The sequence below is a fragment of the Borostomias antarcticus genome (assembly GCF_949987555.1).
Source record: "Borostomias antarcticus genome assembly, chromosome: 2".
In the NCBI taxonomy this organism is placed as follows: domain Eukaryota; kingdom Metazoa; phylum Chordata; class Actinopteri; order Stomiiformes; family Stomiidae; genus Borostomias; species Borostomias antarcticus.
Genome location: NC_140235.1, coordinates 39,588,343 through 39,603,110, shown reverse-complemented (window position 1 = coordinate 39,603,110; position 14,768 = coordinate 39,588,343). Strand labels below are relative to the sequence as shown.

Sequence of the window (14,768 nt, the reverse complement as noted above, 5' to 3'; positions counted from 1 at the left end):
CTGTGTAAAAGAACCTTAGGTACAACGCCACAGTTGTTGCCACAGGCAACATTAATGGTTCTTTGATCAAAAATACACTGGTAGAGATTTTTTTTGTTGCATCTCTGCTCTGAAAAGCTATGCATTTTTTTTGGTCCACAAACTTGTGTACCAAACCTCTAGCTTCTCGTTTGTGGAGCTTATTAGTTTGAATTCTCCAGGGCTCTTTACTTTACTATTCATTTTCAATCCAGGTCAGACGCAATGATGTTTTCTCACGGCATAAGGGAGAGAACCCTTTGTCATGGAGAAGAAGGCTCATTAAGTTGTAATGTCGAATGGGGGGTTGTGAGAGGCTCCTTGAAAATGAACCGGTTAATTGGAGTCCAATGATGAAATCAACTGGAGTCCAATGATGAAAAAGGTGAAGCTCATAGAATCTGGAATGGTGAACATGCAAGCCGACGATACATAACTGAATTATATTTAGCAAGAAAGAAGGGCAGTCGGAGAGGGTAGACCTTGCCCATGATGCATGTCATCAGCATGTACACTTTGTGTGAGAGTGGGCTTTTCTAGTTTAGAGAAGGACACCTCTCAGATTCATATTTTTATTTGTCACTTATACATAGTACAGTGTCCAATGTGCATTGAAATGTTACTGCCGGCTCCATGATGGACTCAAAGGATTACAAATAATATAATCTCGATGTTAACGAAAGTGAAAAATAATTTGTGGATCCGCCAATGGCGTATCTCTCACTATCAATAAACACCAGGCCTGGGCTGCTGTGTCCTTGACCAGCAATGAACTATTCTGATCACAGTTGAAGATACATTCTGGACCTCAAAATGTCCTTCTAGGTTTGATGGGTGAGAGTCTAGTCTGTGACAAAAAAAAAAAACATCCCGGAGACCAACACATTCCTGATGAATTTTATTGCAAGCTTACAGGTAGTCTAGAGAGAGGATCAAATTACAAAGAATACTTTCAGGGGCAGTTTATTTTATAGTAGCAATTAAACAAGAGTGAGCTCATGCATTGCCTTATCTTGCTGAATAAGCGTCCCATTCATATAACTCTGGGAGCACTAGCCACTGTGTCCCTCTACTCATTAAACATATCTGCGGTACCACACCCCCACCTCAAACCTTGCCTCCTGTCTTCCATAACCCTCTGCTATGCTTTGTCCTATCTGCACTGTACTTCCTGTGACATTCTGGCTCTCAAGTGAAGGGGGGGTCATATAATCAGAAGTGAAGGGCACAGCTCTCAAGTGAAGGGTACAGCATATAATCAGAAATTGTAATTCTTACACACTTATTGTGGATGGAAAGTAGGCTAGATAATAATGTGTGTGTGTGTGTGTGTGTGTGTGTGTGTGTGTGTGTGTGTGTGTGTGTGTGTGTGTGTGTGTGTGTGTGTGTGTGTGTGTGCGCCCCCTGACAGTGGGACACTCAATGGGATTAAAATCAAAACATAACAGTTTAGTGAGCATCACATCTCATAAACATTGAGCCCAACCTGCAGCTAAAGCACAAATTGAGATGCTAGCTGGAATATACAGTGCTTGCCAATAGCTGGACAAATGGACATCTCCCACTTCGTCTGAAGACAGAGCGAATGAGGAGGATGTCCCTGATAGATGAGTGACATGGAGCGAGTGACAGACTGCTCTCTGACAGAGATGTGGCACAGGCATGTTGAGGGGATCCATGGGAAAATAAGGGAGACACTTTGTGAATACGGATAGATGTGAGATTAAAAGTGTGAATGTGAAGATTGGGGTTCTTGACAACAGCCCATACAAGGCCTGTCAGCTCTCTGGCACTCATGGCTCTGCGATATACATTAATGAAAAACATATTATGGCGACCCGAACGCACCACGGCCGGTCCTGACCGGCCAGCCCCAGGTGCCGTCGCACCAGGATGAGTGTGTGGCTCCCCAGCACCTTGGACAGCGATGGCCGGCTCCGCTTCAGCACCCTGGAAAGCGAGGGCGGGCTCCGCTTCAACACCCTGGAAAGCGAGGTCTGGCTCCGCTTCAACACCCTGGACAGCGAGGGCCGGCTCCGCTTCAACACCCTGGACAGCGAGGGCCGGCTATGCTTCAGCACCCTGGACAGCGATGGCCGGCTCCGCTTCAACACCCTGGACAGCGAGGGCCGGCTCCACTTCAGCACCCTGGACAGTGAGGGGATGCCCCACGATGCCAGGTGGTGAGAGGGAAATACTACAGGCTACAGCTGCTGCAACAAATCACGCAATCAGCCCCACGGAGCCTGCATCACGCAATCAGCCTCGCGGCAGGCGCCCCGCATCACCCCAGCAGTGGCCGAACAAAAGGCACCGCAGGAGAGGCGCCCGAGGGAACAGTAGCAGGTAGACAGACGGTGTGTTAGTGCTGTGTTCTCAATTGTGTAGCTGCGGAAACCAGCCCGTCTCTTCCTCTGTTGTAGAGCTGACCGGAGCCCCCAGAGAGTGTTGATTGACTGGAGACTTTTCTGTTCTACCATGTCTTGAGTTTCATTAAACCGCCTGTTGGGTGAACCCACTGTACCGTCTCCTCGTCTCTCCGAAAGGTGATTCTGTTTGCCTGTAGCACACTCTTGGTTGCCACAGTATTTTTTTGTCAGCACATCCAACACTACACCGTAGTTGCTTGATGTTTAGTTTTATTCCTGTGTGTGATTGTCAGCAGTGGCAGTGAGATGAGCGATGACAAGATAAGACTCCTGTGAACCCATGAATAGAAATGAACCCATGAATAGAAATGGAGGGACCTCTTAGCATCTGTCTCAATAGGATTCTCCAGCTCTGCATGCTAATGTATCTCACTAGTTAGATGTGACTGCACTTTTCAGATTTAGTTCATATTTCAACAGTAAACAGATGTAGAAGCCTCAGAGAACTGGAGAACAGACAACACACACACACACACACACACACATACACACACACACACACACACACACACACACACACAGACTCTGACTGTGCACTGTGAGAGCTCACTGGGAGAACAGCCGTTGGCGTACAACAAGACAAGTGGAGGCGGCAGAGCAGTCTGCGCCAGAGTGCATTTATTAACCAGAAAAAAATGAATTAAGCCAGGGTGGCGTGTTGAACTTTAGTTGCCTGATGAAGACCTGAGCGGTTGAAACGTTGTTTGTAGCTAATAAAAGAGTACTGGGAGCATTAACCCAGTGTGCAAATCTTTTCAACCTTTTCCAACCAAGTTATTCTACATATTGATCCAGCACCTGGCCTAAAACAGGATCGGATGTGCGCACATTTACTCTTTTTCATTGACCCTGTCCTCTGTCCCTTCAGGCCCCCTCCTGTGCCCCCCCCCCTCCCTGCTCTACCCCCTAGTGTCCCCCCCTGCTCTACCCCCTAGTGTCCCCCCCTGCTCTACCCCCTAGTGTCCCCCCCTGCTCTACCCCCTAGTGTCCCCCCCCTGCTCTACCCCCTAGTGTCCCCCCCTGCTCTACCCCCTAGTGTCCCCCCCTGCTCTACCCCCTAGTGTCCCCCCCCTGCTCTACCCCCTAGTGTCCCCTCCCTGCTCTACCCCCTAGTGTCCCCCCCCCTGCTCTACCCCCTAGTGTCCCCCCCTGCTCTACCCCCTAGTGTCCCCTCCCTGCTCTACCCCCTAGTGTCCCCCCCTGTTCTACCCCCTAGTGTCCCCTCCCTGCTCTACCCCCTAGTGTCCCCTCCCTGATCTACCCCCTAGTGTCCCCTCCCTGATCTACCCCCTAGTGTCCCCCCCCCTGCTCTACCCCCTAGTGTCCCCCCCCCTGCTCTACCCCCTAGTGTCCCCTCCCTGCTCTACCCCCTAGTGTCCCCCTCCCTGTTCTACCCCCTAGTGTCCCCTCCCTGCTCTACCCCCTAGTGTCCCCCCCCTGCTCTACCCCCTAGTGTCCCCCCCTGCTCTACCCCCTAGTGTCCCCCCCTGCTCTACCCCCTAGTGTCCCCCCCCTGCTCTACCCCCTAGTGTCCCCTCCCTGCTCTACCCCCTAGTGTCCCCCCCCTGTTCTACCCCCTAGTGTCCCCCCCCCTGCTCTACCCCCTAGTGTCCCCTCCCTGTTCTACCCCCTAGTGTCCCCCCCTGCTCTACCCCCTAGTGTCCCCTCCCTGTTCTACCCCCTAGTGTCCCCCCCCTGCTCTACCCCCTAGTGTCCCCTCCCTGCTCTACCCCCTAGTGTCCCCTCCCTGCTCTAGCACCCCCATATCTCCCTCCAGCTCCTAACCCCCCCTAGCCTCTAGTCCCTGGTCCCTTCTGAGTCCCTCTCCAGTCCCCCCTCTACACCCTCCAGGTCACAGCTCCCCAGAGCCAGCCCTAGTCCCAGTCCCGGTCTGTTCCCCCTCCAGTCCCAGCCCTAGCTCCAGTCCCAGTCCTAGTCCCAGTCCCAGCCCTAGCTCCAGTCCCAGTCCCAGCCCTAGCTCCAGTCCCAGACCCTAGTCCCAGTCCCGGTCTGTTCCCCCTCCAGTCCCAGTCCCTAGTCCCAGTCCCAGTCCTAGCTCCAGTCCCAGCCCTAGCTCTAGTCCCAGTCCCTAGCTCCAGTTCCAGTCCCAGTCCCTAGCTCCAGTTCCAGTCCCAGTCCCTAGCCCCAGTCCCAGTCCCATCTCAGTCCCAGTCCCTAGCTCCAGTCCCAGTCCCAGTCCCATCTCAGTCCCAGTCCCTAGCTCCAGTCCCAGTCCCAGTCCCATCTCAGTCCCAGCCCTAGCTCCAGTCCCAGTCCCAGCCCTAGCTCCAGTCCCAGCCCTAGTCTCAGTCCCAGCCCTAGCTCCAGTCCCAGACCTAGTCTCAGTCCCAGCCCTAGCTCCAGTCCCAGACCTAGTCTCAGTCCCAGCCCTAGCTCCAGACCCAGTCCCAGACCTAGTCTCAGTCCCAGCCCTAGCTCCAGACCCAGTCCCAGACCTAGTCTCAGTCCCAGCCCTAGCTCCAGACCCAGTCCCAGACCTAGTCTCAGTCCCAGCGCTAGCTCTAGTCTCAGTCCCAGCCCTAGCTCCAGACCCAGTCCCAGACCTAGTCTCAGTCCCAGCCCTAGCTCCAGTCCCAGTCCCAGACCTAGTCCCAGTCCCAGTCCCAGCCCTAGCTCCGGTTCCAGTCCCTATCTCTAGCCCTCATTCCCTCTGCCCTTGTGTTGGTGTCTTGTATGGTTCCCCTCCATGTTCTGTCTTATATCGTTGTCCTTGATGCTTCATTGTTTGCTGTTGGTTTGTCATTTCCTGTATTCCTGCTCCTCGTGCGGATATTTACCTGTCCTGCCTGCCTCAACCCAGATAGCAAGCGGATCTGGGCCATATACAGGCCAGATCTGGCCCTTGTGGCTTAGTTCCGGCCCATATATGGCCCAGAATTATTACACATCCGCTTGCTATCTGGGAACGGTCTGCTTTCTGGGTCCACCCTACCTACAAACACTAACACACTCATCAACGCAAAAGGAGATTGTCAAATCATCATTATTTTTCAATGCATGTGTCTACTGTGTGAAATTTGCATAAATAATTATGTGGAAATTAAATGCGCTTTCATTTTGCAAAACAGTTCACGTTTTCTGAACTGAGAGTCTGTTTAGACTCCTGTATTTACATAACCGAACTCCGCCAAATCAATTCAGGAAAGATATCTATTTTGTTTTGCTGTTGATTCTACTTTTTTGGCAGTGATTCAGACTTCTAAATGGGCTTCATTCAGAGCTGTACACCCCAAAGAGCCAGCCTGGACCAGGGCAGTAAGAACATGGACAAAAACTCATTAAAAGCCCCACACTAGTCCAAATCGAACATTTCACGCTGAAAATCGTAGGTAGAAGTCACACAATAGGACTGCCATTTTGGTCCAAAATAAGCAGTTAAAATAATCTTTATATATTAATGTCTGTGGAGGATGGCGTTCAGAGAGAGAAAATAAATCTTGTCCAATCAATTCCTCAGGACACAGCCTGTCAGGGTCTGTAACCTCATCAACCAATCACGTGGCTATAGGCTTGCATGATTCCTCTGAGCTATTAATCATTCAAGAAATGCTTTCACTTTTATCTACTGTATAGTTGTAGGCCTATGCATATTAAACTGACCCTATAGCCAGTGATGATTACCCTACTGTAAAATGGTAGTCTCTCCCTCGCTCTCTCTCTTTCTCTCTCTCCCTCTCTCTCTCTCTCTCTCTCTCTCTCTCTCTCTCTCCATAACAGCAGCATCTGTGATAGTCGCTGGGTGGAAGCTGCGCTGTGCTCTCACTGTGCTTCTCTGCTTCTGAGGGAGTTCACTTCTTTATTACAGGTATGGCTTTTTCATCAAAAGGTTTCTTATTTCTTTGCTTTTGGTTGAGTGAATTATGACTGGACTGCACAGTAACTGTTTTTATTCTTGTTGTTCTGAATATCCTATAGCTCATAACAATTTCATTCAGATGTATGTTGTCCTTGGAGGAAAAGTAATTGGTCTCCATGGACATGAATCTAGAATTGAATAGGAATGTCTGACTGTGAGAATGCAGTGAAGGATGGCAATATTCTAGAAGGTTCTTAACATACTATAAATCAAACTTAAAATTCTCAACACAATGCTAAAATGTTTTTATATGGCTGTAAAAACAGGCTACAATGAACTGAAGCCACAGGCTATATTACAACCCTGTTGTACAGTAGGTGTTGAAGCTAACAGTCTAATCTTGATCCACTGGGTTGTTTCAATAATCACTGTACTATACTCTATATTCTTCCCTTGTGTATAAAATGTTATGCGATGCCTCTTTGGGTTTTACGTGTAACTATGGATACATGCTTGTCTTAGTCCCATGTCTGCAATTGACTATTTGGGAAAGCAAATGACCACAAACTGACCAATTGACTGAATGAAGCCGATGTAATTATTATCTGGCCGCTTCGTCGTCACTCTTTCTCACTTTGCAGCCCAGCCAAACATGACTGGAGGACATCATAACTTTGATCATTTGAGAGTGGGCATTCAATTCAGGTCACCATTCATCAAATCAAATCAAACTTTATTTAAATAGTGCATTTCATACACAGAGGCAACACGATGCGCTTTACAGAGAGCAATGGGGGGATGGACATAGATCCCACCCCTACATATTCCAGAGGGAAGCAAAAAAAACAGTTTCACCCGGGGGCCGAATTAGGTGAGCTATAAAAATTCTTCCCTGACTCACAAGTCAGGTTTTGACAAGATGGTTATGCATTTGCTAGAGCCATTAAAACAACAACAGGTCATGGTTTGTGGCTTTAGCTCCCTATACATAATGTATAATAGGATACATGTTGTACTCGATCACCTACAGTACATACAATAGAGGTCAGTGATGTATGAAGAATGGTGTTCTCTCAGTCAGAACATGACGCGTTATAAGAACAGGCTACATTAGATGAACTCCAGAGATAGTGTGACCTCCAGAGACTTAACACATAACAATCAACATGGAAAGTGTTAATTAGACTAAAGTCAGTGCCAGTGGCAGCTAGTGTAAATTGTGTTGATTATTCTAATCACCCATATGTGTAATCTCTCACTTGGTTAACCACTCTCAGATTCATGGGTAAGGCTTTAAATTTGGTAATACATAACAATTGGGTAATAATATGATTTGGAAAGACATTGTCGCACACTAATTGTTCAATAATCAGTAGGTACTGTACAATTTAAGTAATTTGAACAGCAACTGCCCATTTGGCTGTAACTGTTTAGCGAGGACTTTCTACTCTACTGTACTAGAAGTCATTTTCCTTTTGACATAGAATGTGCTCTTATGGGGATTGACAGGACAACCTGTTTTTGTCAGCTATTCAAATTAAAATTCTACATAATTTATTTTTATGTATGTTACAATACTTTTTTTTATTTTTATCTATCATCTGAAAATAGTTGGTGACTGTGGAAAGAATGACAAACACATAAACATAAATTATGTAACATTTTTTCATTTGAATAGCTATTAAAATGAAAATTCGACATAATATACTGTATTTTATCCTGTCTTACTGTTTATTATCCACAATCATTATAGTAGGAAATGAAATAAAACACCACATCAATGAATATCAATAATAATGTTTATGAGATTTATTGAATATTTAACTACAATAGCACACTGTTCCTCAGCCCCTGTTGTTTTCAGAGCAGAGTGCTGAAAGTCCTGCAGTCCCGAGGGGAATGGAGGGCAGTGGCAGCGGCTGGCCTGGAGCTCTGCTGCCCCCTGCAGGCGGGGAGGTGACGGACCCGCGTGTCTATGAGGTAGCGGTTCAGAACGGCTCGGCTAACCGCAGCTCGCAGTTTGCAGACGTGGCTCTGCTGCGGAGCGTCAAGCACCTCATCATCCCCTGCTACGTGCTCGTGGTCCTGGTCGGCGTGTTCGGGAACTACCTGCTGCTCTACGTCATCTGTCGCACCCGCAAGATGCACAACGTCACCAACTTCTTCATAGGGAACCTGGCCTTCTCCGACATGCTGATGTGTGTGACTTGCGTGCCCTTCACCTTGGCCTATGCCTTTAACCCCCACGGCTGGGTGTTTGGGCGCTTCATGTGCTACCTAGTGTTCCTCATCCAGCCTATCACTGTCTACGTGTCTGTGTTCACCCTCACGGCTATCGCTGTGGACAGGTGGGTGTGACACCTCCCACGTTTGTAATGTAAATAATGCAATATCCCAAATTACGCAGGACATTTTAGTGAGAGACGCTATGAGCAGACTGATGCTGGAACGTGAAATAACATTAATCTTATTATAAAATAATATTATACATAAAATCGAAGTGATCTAGTGCAGACCAGGAGAGTTAGAATAGACTTTGATTTAATTAATGACCCGAAGAAGCGTCAAAGTGAGCGTTGTTTGCCGCATTTTACATTAATTAAATCACAAAGTCTATTCTAGTGTGTGCTGGATCTCTTCTATGTCATGTCATTTCTATTTGGCTACACCCTGGATGAAGTAGCACTTATAGATTTTTTTTTAAACAGATATTATACGTTACCTTGTTTCCATCACAGGTACTATGCCACTGTGCACCCTCTGAAGAAGCGTACCTCCGTGGCCACTTGTGGCTATGTCCTCTCAGGGATCTGGCTGCTGTCCTGTGGGCTGGTGGCCCCAGCGGTGGCCCATACCTACCACGTGGAGTTCAAAGAGGAGGGCCTCACCATCTGTGAGGAGTTCTGGCTCGGCCAGGAGAAGGAGAGGCTGGTCTACGCCTACAGCACCCTGATGGTCACCTACGTCCTGCCTCTGTCGGCTCTCTGCGTCTCCTACCTCTGCATCTCCGTCAAGCTGCGCAACTGTGTAGCCCCAGGGTACCGAACCCGGGACCAGGCCGAGGCGCAGAGAGCTCGCAAGCGCAAGATCTTCCGTCTGGTGGCGCTGGTGGTGGCCGCCTTCGGAGTGTGCTGGCTCCCCATCCACGTGTTCAACATCCTTCGCGACATCGACATCCGCCTCATTAACAAGCGTCACTTCCTGCTCATCCAGCTTCTGTGTCATCTTTGTGCCATGAGTTCGTCCTGCTGTAACCCCTTCCTCTACGCTTGGTTGCACGACCGTTTCCGCGCCGAGCTGCGCAAGATGTTCGTATGCCACCATCGCATTGGCATCCCTGCCAACCGCTGTGCTACTGCCAGCGTGGTTCTGTGATTTGACAGGGTGGGTACCAGCGAGGGCAGAGAGGCAGAAAAATGACCTACGATATGTTTTAGGTCATTTGATGTCATTCTTTTTCTTCAGGTCCAAATATTTATGTACATCACACGCAGCCACTCACTGACAGTGATGTAGGAAGGTGTCATTATGAAGAAGAAAAACAGAAGAGAAAGAAATACTGACCAGATATTTATTATCTGTTATCTTCAGAGCAGGTGCAGCCAAGATGATCTAGAGCTGAAGAAAGAAAACAAACAATATATCATCTGTTATCTCTATGAAAAGCTAGGGAAGTTGGGTGTGGAGCAGGGCAGCTTTGATCAAAGCATTGGGCCTAGTTCTGACGCATTGGAGCACACAATCAGAAATTGTCAATTTAGTCCACTATAAGCCTGTCGCCTCACCCAGAACCCGAGATATGGGTATCAGGTGCCATACAGAATAAATGGGGAGATGTATTTTGCTCCAGAGCCCAAGTCCGTGCTTATCCGTACTAATCGACACCCAGATGGCAAGCGGATCTGGGCCATATACAGGCCAGATCTGGCCCTTGTGGCTTAGTTCCGGCCCATATATGGCCCAGAATTATTACACATCCGCTTGCTATCTGGGCACCAAACTATTCCAAAGCACATACTGGATCTAGATTCTGTACGCCAAGAGGAATCCAAAGTTATCCACGTTTTGACACGTGGTGGTTTTAACTGACCACTAGATCGACCAGAAAACGACCAATTTCATGCAACAACTACTGTAGTCCTACTACTGTTCTGATTGGTAACGTTTTTAGCATGAGTGAATAGAGTAGAACATAGAGAAAAATAGCATCATGTCTAGCGGACATTTTATGTGTGTGTGATCCAAGATGGTGGAGGAGATGTGTTATCATTCATCATTATTTATCAGTAACTAGCCAATTAGTACCATAATTAAATGAAAAATGCAGCCCTGTCACCATCTGCCCATATGAATGCAGTCAGGCAGACGGAAAATGGGGACAGACAGACATAGATACAGAAATACAGAGTTGATCATTTATAATAGGATACAGTATTGGGAAGTCTTGTTTGCTGAGGGGGTGACTTACTGTACTGGATTGATAATATATGGCGTGTCCTCCAGACTGCAACGTTAACAGGCATGGCAGGTCCTATTCCACCCAGGACACTGGGGACAATGTGTGGATGACAGAACGGATGAGGTTGTGGAGGTGGAGCCCTGGAGCCCTGTAGGGTGAGATGAATGCAGAATCAGTCTCTCTCTCATTCCCCTCTCGGTGAATGTGCTAAATAAACCAGTGATGTCCCTGTGTCTTAAATCCCCCTTTATTGTGTCCTGCTCAATCTCTGATTGTACAGCGTGTATTTCTGTGTCTCAAGTGAGGCACCTGACATGGGGATGACATCCATTACATGCATGACATTGCCTTTTATGACCAACCATGCAAATGCTAGCAGACAAACATGTCGAACAAAGCCAAATGAATTATTATGGTGTCACATTGCAGCTGTCGTGAACTGTCTGTGCAATAAAAGGACTTGTATCATCTATCATGTCATGCGTATGTACTGTATGCTATCATGAATACACAATATAAACTACAGTAGAACTGCTGAATCACTCTCAGTGGTGAAATTAACTATTATCGCACATCAACGATTAGTTATTTTTGATAGTCTGCATGAGAATGTATCAAAAGCAGGTTCATTCAAACGTGGATAATTTAATTAGAGCTGAGCTCAACAATGATGAGCTGGAAAGCGGTGTCCTTGACAATAAATACCAATTCAGTGAGCAGATCGTTGGTAAGCAGGTGCTTAATCTCTGTAATTGGGTGCCGCATAAATTTCCCCTCACAGCTCCTGCCAACAGATAGTCAAAAATAACCTTGAAGAGGTTCCATTCACGTTACTTTACCAATGTTATTTACCCATTCCCTCTAAATCGCGAAGGCCTTTCAGACATGGAGTGAAATTGAAGATTGAGGCAATGGAAACATTGCTTGTAGTTGTATATGATTCTTTATGTCTTATTTTATGTTAAGATCATTTTTTTCTTTTATATCAGACATCTTTTATATCCTTAATACCATCAGCTGTTACAGACGTCACAATTCCATCTGTGTGACACCTCTGAAGAAGACGGAAGTTTCTCCGTCGAACCATGTCAGGTATGAAACATTCTTCTACCAAAATGTCTGATATAAAAGAAAAAAAAAGATCTTAATGGAAACATTGCTTGAACAGATCATATGTAACAGAGGCTTTGCATTACCTACAGTACAGTACATACCAAATAGGTGTTTATTTTCACCCACACATGTATGAGAGTTGTTTAAGATTGTTTGACTTAATGTCTATCTAATCTCACATTTTAAAGACAAGCAATAGCCAATATGCTCTCAATTTGCAAGTTTTATAGCCTTTCATTTAGGCCTACTATATGTAATAATTGCAAAGCGTACCAGGTATTCCATCATGTCAGCCCATTTCCCATGAAACACAGGTACAAGAGAAGAGTTGGCAATGGAAGATTCTGAGGAAGAATAATGAAAATAAAATGTCCACAAAAAGCCACAAAGATGTCCAAGCAAAAATACATGTACATTTATTGAGACTTCACATGACGAGGGTATAGGCCTAGTAACCATCCACAAATCCATGAGATAGCTGTGGGTAGAAATAGCAGCATAGTGGTGCATTAAGTCAGTGCGTCATGCCTGGGGTAGCAATCTAACATTTCCCACAATCCATCAGTAAACAACCAGAGGGCATGGGCAGCAAAACTGACGAACACAGTTTCAAAACTACAAAATCCAGGAAACACAATCAAATGTGGATGCAACAGGCCTACATCGAAATATAGTTTATATACGGTTTCCCACAACCATTAACAGGTGAGGGTTTAACTAAACTTGAACTTGAATGAATGTTGACATGTTTAAATTTACTGAACTGAAGTATATTGTTTAAGTTAATTATTGCAGAGAAATTGAGTGTATTACTGAAAATAGACAGGAATTCAAAGTGTGCGATGATATACACCACAATCCTGAGAAAAATGTAAAGGCAACAATACGGAAATCCTCTTTCTCCAACTAGCATCCTCAAGCGTTCAGATATCTGTATGGAAAACATCTTAAATGCCCAATACTAATAAATGATTGCAGCAGCCAAATCATACAAGAGTAAACATCTATGACGGTTTTGCCCAAAGTGTAGTTTCTAACCCCGCCTACATTAAGAAAAATGGCCATCCAAGGTAGGAAAAAAAATGAAAACAAACATTATATCAACAACATTATATTAGCATTCATCCTCAGAGGAATGTAGCATCTCCTTGAACGCAGCATATTCTTTCATTTCCTGAGGGGTGCGGATGTACATCTCAATCTCGCTGTCTGAGATCTCCTCATCCCCTGTCACCTCCAGCATGGGCCTGTCCACCCTCCGGAGCTTAGCATGCCGCACACAAGGGGGGACAAACAAATGCCTCTTGCCCCAGTTGACATCCAGGGCCGAGCTATCCTTAGTGTCTCTGTCAGAAGGGGCTAAGCTCTCACTCTCTTGCCCCAGAACAGAGCATGTCTTTGGGTCTGTCTCTACAGGGGTCTGGGACCGCTCTGGATCTGGTTCACGCTTCGCCACACAGGGTTGTGGTGCTCCTCCCTCCAGGCAGGGAACGGAGGTCTGTTCCCCAGGGCGAGGCTCCTCTGGGCTGAGGTTGTGTTCATCCAGCAGGGCGTCTTCATGGGTCCTCAGGGCTCGCCTCAGTAGGGCTCTCCTGTTCTGCAGAATGTCGTCCACCTGCTGGGTCACGTTCTTAGACGTCACTTCCTCCCTCAGCCAGGGGATCTCCTGGCCCAGCTTGCACAGCACCTCCTTCAGCTCCGTCATGCGCCTCGGCGCCATCCGGGCCTTAGTGACCTTGGCTAGCAGGCAGAACCTTTCCAGGGAGTATTTGAGACGGGCCTGGGTGGGCTTTAGGGACTGCCAGGCCAGGTAGACGCACGCCATCATCATCGGGACCGGCTGGCGTCCCGTGACGATCCAGGTCTCGGCTGCCAACTCCATCAGGGACATGGCGCGCTTCGTCAACGCCCTGTAATCTTCAGACAACTCCTCGGGGACCTGCAGAGCGCTTATTTTGTATCTGAGAGAGCATGGGGGGGGGAGAAAGAGGGCGATTCTGAGATTAGCCTCGTTCGTGTATTCACTTCAATGGCAAAGTCGTGTGCGTAGATCATACATATTGAGTCGTTGGTAGCCTTACTCCTGACAGTGGGTCTGCAGCAGAGCAGTGATGCCAGTGGCGGGGGTCTCTATGTTCAGGGTCTTCACCATCCATACGTACACCCCACCCAGCAGTGTTGGCTCAGCCTCCATTAGGGAGCAGATGGTGCCCATTGCGATCGGCCAGTTGCTTAGCCTGCAGGCCACAAGCACACAGCATCCCGCCAAAATCTCTTTCTTCTCCAGGCTGACTCTGATGAAGTAGGGGTGCCCGTAGGCCTGCTTGTAGGTTTCCGCCATCTCTTCCATATCCCGGTTAAGTCGGAGAATGCGACAAATCGTGCGCACCCGCTGCAAGCCTGTTTGCATGAGATGACACACTCAAATCATAATGGAGCTGTAATGGTGTGTTCAAAAAAAATTGATAACCTGGATATTGTGTTGGATAGTGGTACAATGAAACAATGCATCTTACCTTTGATTTGATTTCGACATGGCTGTTTATCCACAGCGGTACTGTGACTGTATCTGACATCTAGGAGAGCAAAGAAAGAACATTTCAGTAAGCTTGCAGCCTAAGTTAGATAGCTAGTTGGCAGCACAGCGGGACGTGCATGCATTCATATCGTAAATCATCTCTGTGAAGATAACCAGTGCTGCTGCTATCTGGAAATTCACTAATATCCAACATAGCATCACGTTACCTGTGCCTTGGAGCTCCTCGCTGTGAGTAGTCGTGAGCAGTCCTTCCGAGACTACAGAGCCGCAGTCTACACACACTAGTTGAGGCTGTGCGTACAGATCATCGTCCACTATGTTGGACGAGCCGCAGTCCGGACAAGTTAAACCGGCGGTCGCCATCTTCACGGTCCAATGCGCGCTACAAACATT

The 14,768-nt window shown here is 47.3% G+C and overlaps 2 protein-coding genes across 2 annotated transcripts; one reads left to right on the top strand and one right to left on the bottom strand.

Moving 5' to 3' along the window:
• Positions 1 to 8,163: 8,163 nt before the first annotated feature.
• On the top strand, positions 8,164 to 9,639 carry prlhr2b (prolactin releasing hormone receptor 2b; the record flags this gene model as incomplete). Its single annotated transcript, XM_084457812.1, has 2 exons — positions 8,164 to 8,612; positions 9,003 to 9,639. 2 exons carry the CDS (start codon positions 8,164 to 8,166, stop codon positions 9,637 to 9,639), a joined length of 1,086 nt encoding a protein of 361 aa, XP_084313938.1.
• A 2,743-nt stretch (positions 9,640 to 12,382) lies between these two features.
• Positions 12,383 to 14,738, bottom strand: brf2 (BRF2 general transcription factor IIIB subunit; the record flags this gene model as incomplete). Its single annotated transcript, XM_084457801.1, has 4 exons — positions 12,383 to 13,797; positions 13,918 to 14,236; positions 14,353 to 14,412; positions 14,582 to 14,738. The coding sequence occupies 4 exons, from the start codon at positions 14,736 to 14,738 to the stop codon at positions 12,951 to 12,953; spliced, it is 1,383 nt and encodes a 460-aa protein (XP_084313927.1). The 3' UTR covers positions 12,383 to 12,950.
• Positions 14,739 to 14,768: the final 30 nt, after the last annotated feature.